The sequence below is a fragment of the Pteronotus mesoamericanus genome, unplaced genomic scaffold, assembly GCF_021234165.1.
Source record: "Pteronotus mesoamericanus isolate MK-2021 breed Mesoamerican mustached bat unplaced genomic scaffold, CSHL_Meso_final scaffold_21, whole genome shotgun sequence".
Taxonomy (NCBI): Eukaryota; Metazoa; Chordata; class Mammalia; order Chiroptera; family Mormoopidae; genus Pteronotus; species Pteronotus mesoamericanus.
In genome coordinates this window covers 148,879-163,034 of record NW_026555310.1, presented here as the reverse complement: position 1 = coordinate 163,034, position 14,156 = coordinate 148,879, and the positions used below count along the sequence as shown (strand labels likewise).

At 51.2% G+C, this 14,156-nt stretch overlaps 1 protein-coding gene across 1 annotated transcript; it reads left to right on the top strand.

The window, feature by feature from the left end:
- The first annotated feature begins 3,907 nt into the window (after positions 1-3,907).
- Positions 3,908-10,556, top strand: GDF11 (growth differentiation factor 11). Its single transcript, XM_054590707.1, has 3 exons — positions 3,908-4,343; positions 9,148-9,545; positions 10,066-10,556. Exons 1-3 carry the CDS (start codon positions 3,908-3,910, stop codon positions 10,444-10,446), a joined length of 1,215 nt encoding a protein of 404 aa, XP_054446682.1. The 3' UTR covers positions 10,447-10,556.
- The last annotated feature ends 3,600 nt before the right edge of the window (positions 10,557-14,156 follow it).

Sequence of the window (14,156 nt, the reverse complement as noted above, 5' to 3'; positions counted from 1 at the left end):
GTTCCTCTACCGGGGGCTACACATGACTCTCTTTCCTTCAGCAGCTTTTGAAAGCTCATTCCCTCCCACCACAACCCTCCTGCTTCTCTCCCTGCAGCTCACACTCTTCAAACTTCAATGCCTCCCTTAGGCCCCGACCTACATTTTCTATGAACCAGTCAGGACCTTGAAGGAGGTGGGCCCGAAGGTTGCTTGGGTAACGCAGGAAGAGCGACACCTCTGGCAGGAAGACAGTTGCCAGGGAGATGAGGACAGTGGGCGGGACCCCAAACCCGAGTTAGCCCGTCTTGGGATAAGGAAAGATCTAAACGTCCAGACCTCTCCCAACTCCTCTTCCGTAACGCCAGCGGGGCTCCCTCCTCGGGACTGGGTCTAGGGAGAGAGGAACAAGACTTAATGCATTATGATAAATAGCTTCTTGGACTAGAAATCTAAAGTGAAAATATGTGAAGCATGCAAAACAAAACGAAAAAACAAAAAACGTTTTTAGTCCCACCTCCAAAAAGCGGAAATTCCTGATTCTATCACCAGATGGCAGTCTTGCCTATTTATTGGGTTAGGTGCCGGTTTGGATCCCTTGGGGAGGAAACCAGGAGGTGGAAATCTTTTCCGATTCACAAGTTGTGCCTGACTCTTGCTCTCTGGTACTTGTCAGGTACCCATAATTCCTCATGACCAGAAATACAGTTTTCTCTCCACATCCTGGCTCCAACCAAACCCATTCAGCAGGGTTCATTCATTCTTTATTTCATTCATTCTTTACTCTAAGCAGCTAAGGAATAGAATACTTTGGTGAGAAAACTAGGGTGGGAAGTTGGAGTAACAGTAATGACTAATGAACTCACTTGGACTTGGTGTCAGGCATTTCATTCCCATAACTGTATAGAATAGGTACAATATTGTTTTCCCCATCTTATAGATGAGGAATCTGAAGCATAGATTCCAAGTTCACAGTCAGAAAAGGCGGTGAGCTGGGACTTGAAACAAGGCAGCCTAGTTCTAGTCTAGAAGCTATGTGATTAATCCCCATATCACACAGAATGGTGCAGATAGAGCTAGGATGAGCATCTCTCTAGACTTGGGAGTCAGGAACAAACTCCTGGAAGACATAGCTAAAATTTCATCTGTACTGAAAACTGAATAAGGAATGAATTTGGTCAAGAGAGTTGGGGAGTGGAGCTAGGAGGAGAAGTTGTTCTAGGAAGAGAAAGTAACTTGTACAAAGACTCAGGGGTAATCAAGAGAAAGAAAAATAAGGCTACATCCAGGTTTCTGGCCTGGATGATGGAGTGTCAGTCACTAAAAATAAAAAACACCGTGATGGAACACATGTTAGGGGGGGAGAAGGGGTTCTCTATTTATCCTATTTAACCTAGGATGCTTTTTTTCTTTTGTTTTGTTCAAATACATTTGTCTCCATTTTCCTGCCGCCACTTTCTAACCGAGGATGCTTGAGTTGTCTTGTTGATTTGGAGCTTTGGCCAGTGCTGTTCACCTAGTGTGTTGTCTAGTCTACATGTTCTCTAAGGAAAGAAGCTGTCTTACTTACCTTTGCCTCTCTCCTCTACCACTAGATACATATTTGGTGGAGAAATGAAGGCTGGGCCAACTTCTCTGAGAAGGAAGAAGGAGGTGACACCACCTCTGCTCTAAAGGAGTTTGCAGTTTTGCTGAGGAAATGATACCAGAGAATATCTGGTAGATCAGAAAAGAAAGGGGAAAGAAAAACATGAGCAATGAGCCTATAAAGTCCACTATTAATTAACTATGTAATCCTCACAATCAGTTGAGGGTAGACACTGTGATCCCCATTTTATAGATGAAGAAACTTGATGAAATGTTACCATGTCCATGTCTTATACCAGAGCAAGGAAAGGAATCAGCTGCCTAAGTTTTTGTGAGGTTGGGTTTGTTTTGTTTGTTTGTTTGTTTGTTTTTCCATTCTGCTGCAGTCTTAGTTCCTATCCTCTATAGAAACGTATCATCTCTTCATAGCTTCCCAGCGAGTTCTTCCTAATCCCTATCCATCTCTCCTCCCTTGTACCTGGAGCCCCAGTTTCTTCCTTCATTCCACTCCAGCTCCCCAGTCCCACTCTATCCTTACACCTAGTGCTCCATCAAGACAACTTTTAGACACTGTATTGAGCTCTAATGCACAGAGGAAACCAATGTCACTCTATTCTGCTTGAGAAGCCCAATAATGTCCTTCCATTGAGCCAATAAATGTTGTGTTTATCAGGAAACCAGCAAGATGTAGTCCCCTCCAACATTTTCAATCTATTTGTTGCCTATTGACCTCTCAGGCTTTAGACTCAAGAAATAAGCCTGATGAAACTGAGGTCTGGAAAGAGGACCAGAAGCATTTCAGGAGCATTTTAGTACCTTGGCAATCTCCCACTCTGCCCTCTGGCTGTACCCAGTGTCACACTTGAAGACTAGGGTTGGTCCTGTATCTCTGGGTTCCTTCCTTTGGAACTTGCCATCTCCAACTCAGGCATCTGAGGGCAGATCACTCTTATTCTCATCCCTAAAACTATTAGCTCCCTCTCAGACCTAAGACCCTGCAGATTTATAAGTATAGTTAGAAAACCAGAGATCCAGATTCCTCTGTAAGTATAGTGGTCCTCACCCCTGCTTCTTCCTAATTGGCCCCCAGGAGCCCCCAGTTTCTGCCTCTTCCAACCTGCTTATTATCTTATCCTTTTCAAGTCTCAATTTCAAGCTAATGAACTCTTCCCAGCTCTAAGTCTTCCTCTTGACTCAGGGCTTCCCAACCACTTTACCTTCTCAGATTGTCCCTGTCCAAAGAGACTCCTAGTCTCCCTGGCTAACGCCTATCCCCAAGTCCTCCTCTCTCTTCCTGATTCCTTCCGCCCGAGGCTCCTCTCCATGGCTTCTTTAAACAGCTTCTTTGGGCAACCCTTAGTAGTTAGGGCTCTTCTGGGCTCAGATTCTCCACCTACTTCCCCTCACGCTCTCCATGCTCCCACTGACTCCTGTCACTGTGCTGTCTCTCATTCCCTCAGGAGTCTGTCTCCTCACCCCTGCCTTCCCTCGATATTCTGTGTGGGCCTCCTCCGGGCCTCCCTAGGTATCTCCAAGTCTCTGCCCCTCTCCCTCGCCCCTGCCTCTTTCCCAGAGCTCTGGTCCCATCAGTTCCTCTACCTCTGCTTCCATCTCTCTGCATCCCTGACCTCTTGAGGTCTGGCTCTGTTAGACCTTCATCTCTCCCCCTGTCTAACCATACCTCTCTCCTCTCTCTAGTCTCTCCTTTATCTTTGTCTCTGTCTCTCCCCATTCTAACTCCCCTACTAGTTGTGCCTGTCTCTTTCTTTCTCTCTCTAGCTAAGTCTCTGCTCTCGGTGTCTTCCCCTCTCATTCCCCATCCCCTTTGTCTCTCTCTCCTCCTCTTCCTTCTGCTCTTCCTATCTCTGATCTGTCTCTTCCCTCTTAATTTCTCTGTCTTTCCTTGGTTTCTCTGAGTCTCTCTCTCTCCCTTCCTCTCCCCCACCCCAATATTTCGGTCTCTCCATCTCTCTCTGGCCCCTTGCTCCCTCCCTCTCTCTCTCTTTTCCACGGCTCTCTCCGGCTCCCTCTCTCGCCTCGGATGACAGCGCTGCCTCTTTTGTTGGCTCCGCAGCCAATCGCGGCCGCTGACGACACGGGGGCCGGGGCTATAAAGGGCCTGGCCCGGGCTCGGGCCCCCCCAGCCGCCCGCCCCGGCCGCCCGCCCGCCCCGCCCGCGCGCCCGCCGCCCCCGGCCCCCCCCGGGCCCCCCTCGGCCGGGCAGCCCCCAATCCCGCGCCGCCGGGACCCCCTCCTCCTCCTCCCTCCCCCCTCCCTCCGCCCCCTCCCCGCGGGACTCCGGCGTCCCCGCCCCCCAGTCCTCCCTCCCCTCCCCTCCAGCATGGTGCTCGCGGCCCCGCTGCTGCTGGGCTTCCTGCTCCTCGCCCTGGAGCTGCGGCCCCGGGGGGAGGCGGCCGAGGGCCCCGCGGTGGCGGCGGCGGCGGCGGCGGCGGCGGGGGTCGGGGGGGAGCGCTTAAGCCGGCCGGCCCCGTCCGCGGCGCCCGAGCCCGACGGCTGCCCCGTGTGCTTGTGGCGGCAGCACAGCCGCGAGCTGCGCCTGGAGAGCATCAAGTCGCAGATCCTGAGCAAACTGAGGCTCAAGGAGGCGCCTAACATCAGCCGCGAGGTGGTGAAGCAGCTGCTGCCCAAGGCGCCGCCGCTGCAGCAGATCCTGGACCTGCACGACTTCCAGGGCGACGCGCTGCAGCCCGAGGACTTCCTGGAGGAGGACGAGTATCACGCCACCACTGAGACTGTCATTAGTATGGCCCAGGAGAGTAAGTGGATGGCCGGGCGCGAGCGGTGGGGTGCTGACCCGGACTCCGGGAAAGTGAGAGCCTCCCGCTCCGAAGCGGGGCGCTCCCGGTAGCTCCGGCCCGGAAGCCTTTTCTGCGAAAACTTGACGGATTGCGGGGCTGGGGCTGCTTCCTAGAAGTTTTTCGAGCGGTGGAGACGGGCTTTGGAGTTGTGTGCACGCCCCGTTCCTGGAGGTGGGGGGCGGCCGAACGAGAGGGTTGCGACATACCGCTTTCTAACCCGGAATGTGTGAGAGGGACCTGTGTTACAGGGAGTCTGGGGAAGCTGGGGCCCGCCTGCAGCGGAGGGAAGGGGCACCACCTGAGTCCTGAAAGAGTCGTGGTGGAGAGGCTGGAGACCAGAATCGGGAGGCTTCCGGACCCCCGCATAACTGGCAGGGCTGCAGTGCTCTCTGCCTCCCAATGCCCCTGGCATCAACTCTCCACCCCTTCCACCCTGGGCTCCGCAACGCGCTCACCGGGCTACAGAGAACTCAGTGCCCCTCTCCCTCTCCCAGGAATGAGACCCAAGAGCCCCGTGTCTCTCCCGGTACGCAGCCCAGCTGGCACACATTCCACTCGGAGACCTCTGACACCCGGTCTCCCTAAGGAACAGAAAAGCTGTGCCTTCTCGGTACGGACCGAGCTCAGAGAACTCAGCTCCATTGCGCCGGGGTTAAGGGCATCCGTTTGGCTGCTCAAACCGTAGTGTTCTATCCCTTATTCATCGTCCCCTACTGAACTCGGACTTGAGAAGAGAGAGGACCTAGGGAGAAAAATAAAGGAATAGATGGGGAAGTAGGAGGAACCCAGGTATCCAAGCCCCTGGCCAGATGAAAGATGAACATGTTAATAGACTTGAGCTGCTTTGAAATTTTATGGCCTGGAAAATCCAGGCCAACACTCCCCCCAGCACCCCCAAACTCCCCAGCCCTCCCTAGGGTAAGATGACTCCCTTTCCCCTCCCCCACTACGGTCTACCCCCCAACCTCCAACTCCGGGGGACCAGGCTCTCTCTTACTCCCTAGAGGTTTGGCAGAGTAAACTGACCCCCCCCCCAAGGCGCGCGCGCGCACCCCCCCCCCCCCCGTTTGGTTTTATGGCTGTGAACAGAAGAGGGGAGAGACTCTTTTATTGGCAGATGGGTCATAAAACTGGGGGCTGAGGGGAGTCCTAGTGGCCTACCCCCATGGGAGAGGCACAGGAACCCAGGTGTGTATCTGGGAGGCGGAGTGCCTCACACTGCCACCAATTTTTCTGCAGAGCCAAACTCCACAGTACTTGGTCAGGGCTGTAAAGAAAAGAAAACTCAAAGAACTAGGAAACTAATTTGAGAGTACGGTGGAGGTGAAGTCCTGGGATCTGATCTTGGGTTCCCTCCGTATCCCTTCTGTTCTTAACGCTTCTGCTTTATAAGAGGCTAGGGTTAGTCTGAGATTGAGGGCAGCTTGGGGGTGGGGATTTGTGGAACAGAGTTGTAGAGGAATTCCGAGGAAGGAAGAGTTTGCTAGAAAATGAAGGGTATGGAAGGAAAAGGTCCTCTCTGGTCTAAATGGTATAGTGTGTGTGAGTATTTGAGTAGATAGAGCTGTGGGCTTCCCCTTGACGATTTCTGTCCTCAGCATCCTTTAACCAACGGGCCTAAGTCCAGAGTTAGCCACGGTAATGGGGATGCGGGAAGTGAAATGGACTCTGCATGCCTGGATTGGAAAGTGCAGGCTAGGCTGGGCTGGGGAGAAGGGAGAAGAACTACAGCAGGTGGGGTTTCACCCCCAACTGCCGCCCTCATGCCACCCCAGGATTTAGATAACTAGGGATTGGGTCTCCCGCCAGGTATTGTACGTCCCCTTTAAGAACCTAGCTGAGCTCTTAAGAGAGGGAGGGGGAGTGGAGGGGAGGGGAGGGGAGGGAGAGAGGGGAAAAGGAAAAAGAGACTTTTATAGTCTAATCCCCAGGGACCCGCTTTAATAAGAGACTTGTGCTCTGCTAATCGGGGGAGGTGTTTGTCAGCAGAGATGGCCTCCGATCCCCTCCCCCTTCTCCCCTCCCCCAGCCTTCAACCCTGGACCCCAGCCCCCACCTCTCCTAGGCTGCAGTGCCTGCCCTAGTTCCCTCCACCCTCTCAGGCTCTCCCACCCCAGCCTTCATCCTGGGAACCCAGCCCCCTTGCCCTTCTGGGAACCAAGCCCAGCCCCTCAGTTTCTCTCTCCTCCCTATACCAAGAGGCCCCCGTCCTCTCGGCCCAACCTCCTGCCCCTAGGCCTTCCAGCCAGGGTAAGAAGAGTGTGTATGGGGGTAGGGGGGAGGGTGAGGTGGTGAGCAGTGAGGGGGTTGGGCTTTTGCTGAAAATAGTGCAATGACCTCTCTCCAGACCAGCACCGCCTACTAAACCTGACCTGCTGCCTGCCACCAACCCGATCAATCCAACACAGATGTGGCTCCTTCCCCTCCCCTTTGGGAGCTGGGCCTATGTGTGTGTTGGGGACTCTCTGAAGCCCCTTGTTTCCCTCTGTGGCTCTACCTGCTTCTCCTTTGTTCCTCCCTGTGTATCTGTTCTATCCCCTCTTTTTATCCCATTAGGCTTAGCTATCATTCATTCTCCTTTTGCTTCTTAACGTCCACCCACTCCTTTAAATTCCCCCTTCTCTTCCAGTGTTCTCCAAATCCCAAACTGATTTCTTCTCCCCCTACCATGATCCTCCCTCACTTCTCTCCTCCACGGTCATACACTGTCTCCGTCCTGTCTCCTTGTAGTACCTGACTGTCCCCACATCCACTGGATGGGAAGGGTACGGTGATTCCCTGGGGTGGGGATGGGGGCCTCTGCCTAAAGACTTGGAGGCCTGGGGCCCTTGGTGCCCAGTCCCCTGTCTCTAAAGCCTTGGGTCAGCTTAGAAAACCAACAATAAACCAAAGTTTATTGAGAAGTTAGTACCATTTTCACATTCTTTATTTAATGTTCAGCACTCCTATGGAGCAAGGATTTTTTATCTGTATCACCGAGAAGTTTGGTGGGTAAGGTCACATGCTGGTTAATGAGAAGTCAGGGAGTGATTAAACCCACTTCAACCGTAGCCAAAGAACACTGTTCAGATGGCTGGAAGAACTTTCAGGCACTGGCCTGTATAATTTAAGATTGGGAGTTAGGAATTCATTCAGCATTCATTTACTGAGCACTGCCTCAGACTGTGGTAGGCACTGAAACTGCAATGAGCAAAACACACAGTATCAACAGTGTCCACACTCATTGAGATTAGTACCTAACGGTCAAAACAGACAGCAAAATAAGACAATCCTTACGCTAAAATTAGGCGTAGTATGCTATTTGGATTGTTGCTCGTCACTTCCCCTGGCTTTCCTGCCTCAGCTCTCCCAGTGTCTGAAGCTCCACCAACCCCACCCCACTGTGCCATCACTGCAGCTCCAGGAGGAGGGTTACTGGGAGGGTGACCTGCGCCCTGGGATCTCAGTGAAGAACCAAGGGAAAGGAAGCTGCAGAGGAACTTGGTGTCCTATGTCTTGAATATATGAAGAGCAGTAAGCACTTTCCTCCCCATCTCACTTGGAGGATCCTCCTGCTGCTAGGGTGGAGATGGGGGAATGCTGATGGGAGACCGCAAATGCTAAGTCTGCCATGATTATGCAGAATGCAGAGACCTGGGCATGATACATAAGGGCTTGGACTTCCTAATCATACTTACATGGTTCTGGAAGCTCCTTCCTGATTCTTCTTCTTAGTCCATTTAGAGTGAGAATGGGTCTTCCTGACCAATGGAAACACGATTTAAGGCATTCCCAACTAATTTAAGGGATTAGAAAGGGGAACTGAGGGGAGCTGCAGTGGAAGCAGAGGCAGGTATTGAGAATCATCTTTTAGACCAAGAAGGGTCAGTTTGTGTCCAGAACAAGGGGAAATGGGCCAAAATATAAAGTTGGCATGTTAAACCTTTGTAAAGACTTACTAACACTGGACAGGAAGCTCAGGGGAGAGAAGAAGACTGATTACAGTTAATCTGGTGTGTTGAATATTATTTCTAATGTTTTGGGCAAGTAGGAGGAAACCACAGAGAGCTAGCTTTTCCCTTCCTTAAAAGCTGAGGTAGAAATGACAATGAGGAAGGGGCTGAGGAAACTGGTTTTCGGGTTAATGGGAGAGTCAGATGCACAGGAGCATTTGAGTAGATACATTCTTCTGGTAGTGTTATTTCTAGTGGGAACAATGCCAAGAAACCTAGGTCTGAATTCTGGTTTACTTCATGGAATAAGTTTAGCTCATGCTCTCTACCTGAATCCTAAGTTGTCCAGTCTCAGAGGCCATCTTTTTTCGAGGTTGGGGGCAGAGCTGTGCCGGGCTCCACCTGGCCACCAGACAAAACAGCAAAAATGGGGGCAGGTGACCTGAAGAAAGCAGGTGTGATATAAGCTTTGGCTTCTATGAAGAGCTTCAAAGGATCAGAAGTTAGAGCTCTACATGTTGTGGAAAGTTGGAGAATTATCTAAGAACTATCTTTGCAGATCATCTAGTAGGGGAGAACCTATGCTTTAGGGTAAACAGGTTAGGGAATGGGTACAGATCAGTAAAACCTGAAAGAGCATTCATCCTTTAGAGAAAGACAGGAGACACTGTTCTGGGTACCAGTCACATGGTAGTCAATAAGACAGGCATGGGAGAAGGGAGAACTGGAAAACTTAGGCTGAGGATTCCAAGTTGTCAGTGCCACCCAGGGCTGCTGACCCCCTTCATAAACACACTTTGCTGACCTTGTACCCCCTTTTCTCTTATCAGCGGACCCTGCGGTGCAGACAGATGGCAGCCCTCTCTGCTGCCATTTCCACTTCAGCCCCAAGGTGATGTTCACAAAGGTACTAAAGGCCCAGCTGTGGGTGTATCTACGGCCAGTGCCCCGCCCAGCCACAGTCTACCTGCAGATCTTGCGACTGAAACCCCTAACTGGGGAAGGGACTGCTGGGGGAGGGGGCGGAGGCCGACGTCACATCCGTATCCGCTCACTCAAGATTGAGCTACACTCACGCTCCGGCCACTGGCAGAGCATCGACTTCAAGCAAGTACTACACAGCTGGTTCCGCCAGCCACAGAGCAACTGGGGCATCGAGATCAACGCCTTTGATCCCAGTGGCACAGACCTGGCTGTCACCTCTCTGGGGCCAGGAGCTGAGGGGCTGGTGAGCAGGGAGCCTGAGATGGTGGCAGATATGTGTAACCTGGCCCCGAGGAGGTGGGATGTTGGAAAAGATAGATGAGGAATGTGAAGCGGGTTGGGGACCAGCATTATTTACCCGGGGCCAGAAATTGATTCTAGAGGAGGAGTTTGGGAGGGAATAAGGGGAGTAGCAGCTATTACTTTTCAGAGATCCAAGCCAGGCAACAGCTGAAAACTGGATTTGGGGTAAAGGTATGAGTTAATGGGAGATCCGTGGGAACACAAAAATGGGCTGTTGAGGAGGCCCCAGGCCAAGGGGCTGATGAGGGTTAGGTTGCTAGAAGAAGAATTAGGAAAGGTGAATTGGAGGAGAGATGGCTATCTAGCAAGAAAAGTAGGCAGAATATAGGGGCTGGGGATGGAAAAACTGAGAAGTCAGTGGTCTCTGTTCTCATGCCCCTGCTGAGGAGCAGGTGAGAAAGGAACACGGAGGAGGAACATTTCAGGGCTCTCTCACATCTCTTTCTCCTCTCCCATCCCAGCATCCTTTCATGGAGCTTCGAGTCCTAGAGAACACAAAACGGTCCCGGCGGAACCTGGGCCTGGACTGCGATGAGCACTCAAGCGAGTCCCGCTGCTGCCGATACCCCCTCACAGTGGACTTTGAGGCTTTCGGCTGGGACTGGATTATTGCACCTAAACGCTACAAGGCCAACTACTGCTCCGGCCAGTGCGAGTACATGTTCATGCAAAAGTATCCCCACACCCACTTGGTGCAACAGGCTAATCCAAGAGGTTCTGCTGGGCCCTGCTGTACCCCCACCAAGATGTCCCCAATCAACATGCTCTACTTCAATGACAAGCAGCAGATTATCTACGGCAAGATCCCTGGCATGGTGGTGGATCGCTGTGGCTGCTCCTAAGGTGGGGGACAGAGAGAGGATGCCTCCCCCACAGACCCCACCCTTAGATCCCAGCCCTGACCCCTATTCTCCCCCAGGCCCTAGATCTCCCTCCACCTCTTCTCATGAACATCACACCTTGTTCCCTGCCCAAGCAGTGTGCAATACAACAGAGGGAGGCAGGTGGGGATTGAGGGGTGAGGGGTTTGGGGGAAAGGGAGAAGAGGAGGGGGCAGGGCAGGTGGGGAGTGTTTGAGGTTTGCAGGTGAGAAGGTTTGGCAAGAAGACAGAGAGACATAGAGACAGAGGTAGAACAGAGGGATAGAGACAGAGGAACAGTAAGAGCAGCAGTGAGAAGGCAAAGGGATAGAGAGGCAGAAGAGCCAGAGACTAGGCAGAGATAAACAATGAGAAAGAGACCGAAAGGGAGTAATAAGAGAAAGCCCCATATCAAGTCTCCTTTTCTTTCACTGGCAAGGAGAGAGGCTTGGTATGGTTTGGGGAGACCCCCTGACTACCATTCTCAGTAGGAGAGGAAATCAAAAATCCATTCTTAGTTTCTTCCCTTTCTCTCTCCAGCAGTGGCCTGGGGAAGGGAAGTGAGGGCAGGGGCAAAAGTGAGGATTTTGGAATTTTATTTATTTATTTATTGTGACTTTTCATTTTTTGGTATTTGGCTTTACTGAAATAGAAGGGCCCCTGCCCACTGTGCCCCATTTGTCCCTTATTCCCCAACCCTGTTGTCCCTCCATACCCACCTACTTAAGCACTTGTGTAAAGCCTCCAGGGTTGGGAATGGGAGTAATGGCAAGAGGGCTGACAAATGGTGAAGCTTCCAATCCATAATCACCCTACTTAATTAACCTCCCTGAGCCAAAGGGGTTGAATTGAATTCCAGCAGTCACGGAAATAGTGAGGTTAGGATTTAGGAGCTGGGGGATGGGGGAGCCAGCCCTCAACATCCAGGATCTATATGAGAGCCACTAAACTAACCCTCAGGTCTGCCCTCACAGCATTGAGTTATTTAGCTGGAGGGTATGGCCTGCTTATCCCCAAATTCTCCCCAGCCAAGAGAGAGACCAAAGAGCCTGTGGAATGCCCCTGCTCCCAGCCTTTATTTTCAGGTCAATAAAAAGATGAGTATGGAGAACCCAGAGTTCCTGGGCCTGGGGAGGGTTAGGAGGGGTCAAGAAAGGAGTAGTCAGGAGGCTGATGGTTACAGGGCATTTGAATCCAAATCACTGCTCTGGGCTAGGGAATAGACCAGCAGACCAAGGTGGAAGGAATTCTGGAGGGGGGACACTTTAATCCCCCAACCCCAAAGCTCAGGGTGGAAGGGGAGAGAAAAGGGAGCAGAGTGTCTATAATTATTTTTATGTTTTATTTTTGGAATCTAGCAGTACCTGGCAGCAGGGATGGGGACAATACAGTTGGGAAAAGCATCTGACAAGGCCAGTTAGAACAGAGGATGGGAAGGAAGGGGACTCCCTGGTTCAGAAGGCTAGAAAGCAGGCAGGGGCTGGTTACCACTCCAAGTCACTAGCTGGGCCTATTGATTCCTCCCACAATCCTGACCCACCCTCCTCTGGACTCACTGTGCCTCAGTTTCTTCCCCTCGATGGAATGAAAAATAGCAGCACCCGCCACAGCCAAGAGATGAATTCTGAGCACTTACCACGGGCACTTTATGGACATAAAATACCTCTCGCTGTGGGACAGATAACCAGGGCACCAGAGTAGTGGTGAAGAGATGTGAGGCTTAGAGGAGTCGCAGGCTTCAGAGCTCAAGTTTCCCTCTGCCTCCCAGCTGGACAGTGCCTGAAGCCAAGGAGCTGAGAATCTCCTGATCCACACCCTATCCATACCTCACCACCAGACCTCTTGACTCCAGGCAAGAGCCTAGAGGGTCAGGAGAGGAGAGGGAGAGAACCTTCAGTAAAATTGTTACTCTGAAGTAGAACCTGCAGTTACGGTTCTGATACAAATGGTACTGAACTAAAGTTAAGCCCCAGCTGGAGAGCTGACTAGGAAGGCTTGTTCTTCCCAAGAGCGTGACTCTTCCACCTGGCCCAGCCAGTGGAAGGGGCAAAGGTATGTGACCACACTTGGGAAGGTGATGTTGGTGAGCTTTAGCATCTTATTCCCATAGTGAGAGAGGTGTTTCAGTATAGGAATAGACAGGGGCTATTAAGCATGTCAACTTGCCTCCTCCCATACAGCAGCTATGCTAACCCCCCAGCCTCTCCTGTCTGACCCTATTCATTCTTCTGGCCCAATCTTGGAGAACCGTCAACACCATTCACCTTTTCTTGGTGGAAGGAGAGGAAGAGAGAAGTGAAGAACAGAAGATGCCTTCTCCAAGGTCAATTGCTGATGTCTCTTGATCTTGGTACAGGGTGGGGGTTGGACAGTAGGCATCAGGTGACTTCCTTCTACAAATTCTAGAGAGCTGGGGCATTAGACTTGGGGACACTTAGAATATGCCCCTTTCATACCACCAAATAAAGACCTTTGGGGGAGGGTCTTTCTCTTATAAGTCTGTGAGTTGAAGTCTCCTTTCCCTAGTCCTCCCCATCCCCAAAGAGGCCTGGAGGCATAGCCCAGTGGCCTAGTGGGAACTAGCACCGCCCCCCCAACCACCTTAAGATGTGTGTGGACCTGACCAGTGCCCTCAGATCATAATTAGTGTAATTATTATTTACTTTGTGTATTTGTTACACTGTGTGCGTGATTGCCTTTGTTTGTTAAGGGTGTCTGAGGAGTATGGGGCTGACAAGGGCACTGAAATGCCGGGAAAGGACTTTTTCACTGAGATCAACGATTCCTGGAGGGAACCATTGCAAAAAGGCCATCAGGCAGTTTTCAAGTTATGTGACAGAGGGCAAAGATGGCCATAGGGTGCTCTGAGTTTTGGAATGGTCACATGACACAATCCAGCACTTGAACCTGAAAAGAGAAAAATAAAAGCAGTCAAAGAATTTAGAATTCAGTGATGAGCTCTTCTCCCTAACCAAGTGCCATATTTACACCTCAGAGACCAGGAACAGAAGAGGATCTGAGAGAGGATGAAACCTTATGCTCAAGAACTAAGAAGACGGGTGGGGTCTTTGGGGGAAGGAAAAACCACTAGGGGCATTTTGGAAGAGGGCTGGGACGTGCAGCCCAAGGAAGGAGACCTAGAATACCACCTCTAGAGAGCATGATCCAAAACAGTCCCAAAGATTAAAAAACCCTCTCCCAGCTTCCAGAAAACGAAGATGTAAACGTTCTCAAGGTCCAGCTAATGTCTATCCTACTCTGCAGTTCCATGATCCTAGGTTTCCTCATCAGTTTTACTAACACCTATAAACTAAACGAACATAGCCATTCACGTTACCAATGTACCAAGAGTGGTCGAGAATCTCAAAAATTTCTCCTATGTACCTACAGCACACTTCCAAAGCATGAGTTGGGTGTACCAAATGAATCTTGCCTTTTATTTTTTAAAAAAGGAAAGCTACTGTAACATCTACCTGATCGAGAATGAGGGGACAGGGCTACTGAAGGTTCAATGTGCCACTATTGCCTTCCCTGTCCCGTCAGTTTTACTGACAGATTGACTCCACCTCAAACCAACAAGACTGATGTTGAGAGGACAAAAGTACTACATACTGTAAACTAACAAGGAACTGTTTTATTCACACCTACCCCTCCTTTTTACCTGAGCTAAAAATAGGTTGTCTCCCCCTGCT

Bases quoted from the DNA above. Each gene is read 5' to 3' on its own strand.
- GDF11 (XM_054590707.1), top strand. From the start codon at position 3,908: ATGGTGCTCGCGGCCCCGCTGCTGCTGGGCTTCCTGCTCCTCGCCCTG. The intron at 4,344-9,147 runs GTAAGTGGATGG...TTCTCTTATCAG, and splicing joins CATTAGTATGGCCCAGGAGA to CGGACCCTGCGGTGCAGACA. The intron at 9,546-10,065 runs GTGAGCAGGGAG...CTCCCATCCCAG, and splicing joins GGCCAGGAGCTGAGGGGCTG to CATCCTTTCATGGAGCTTCG.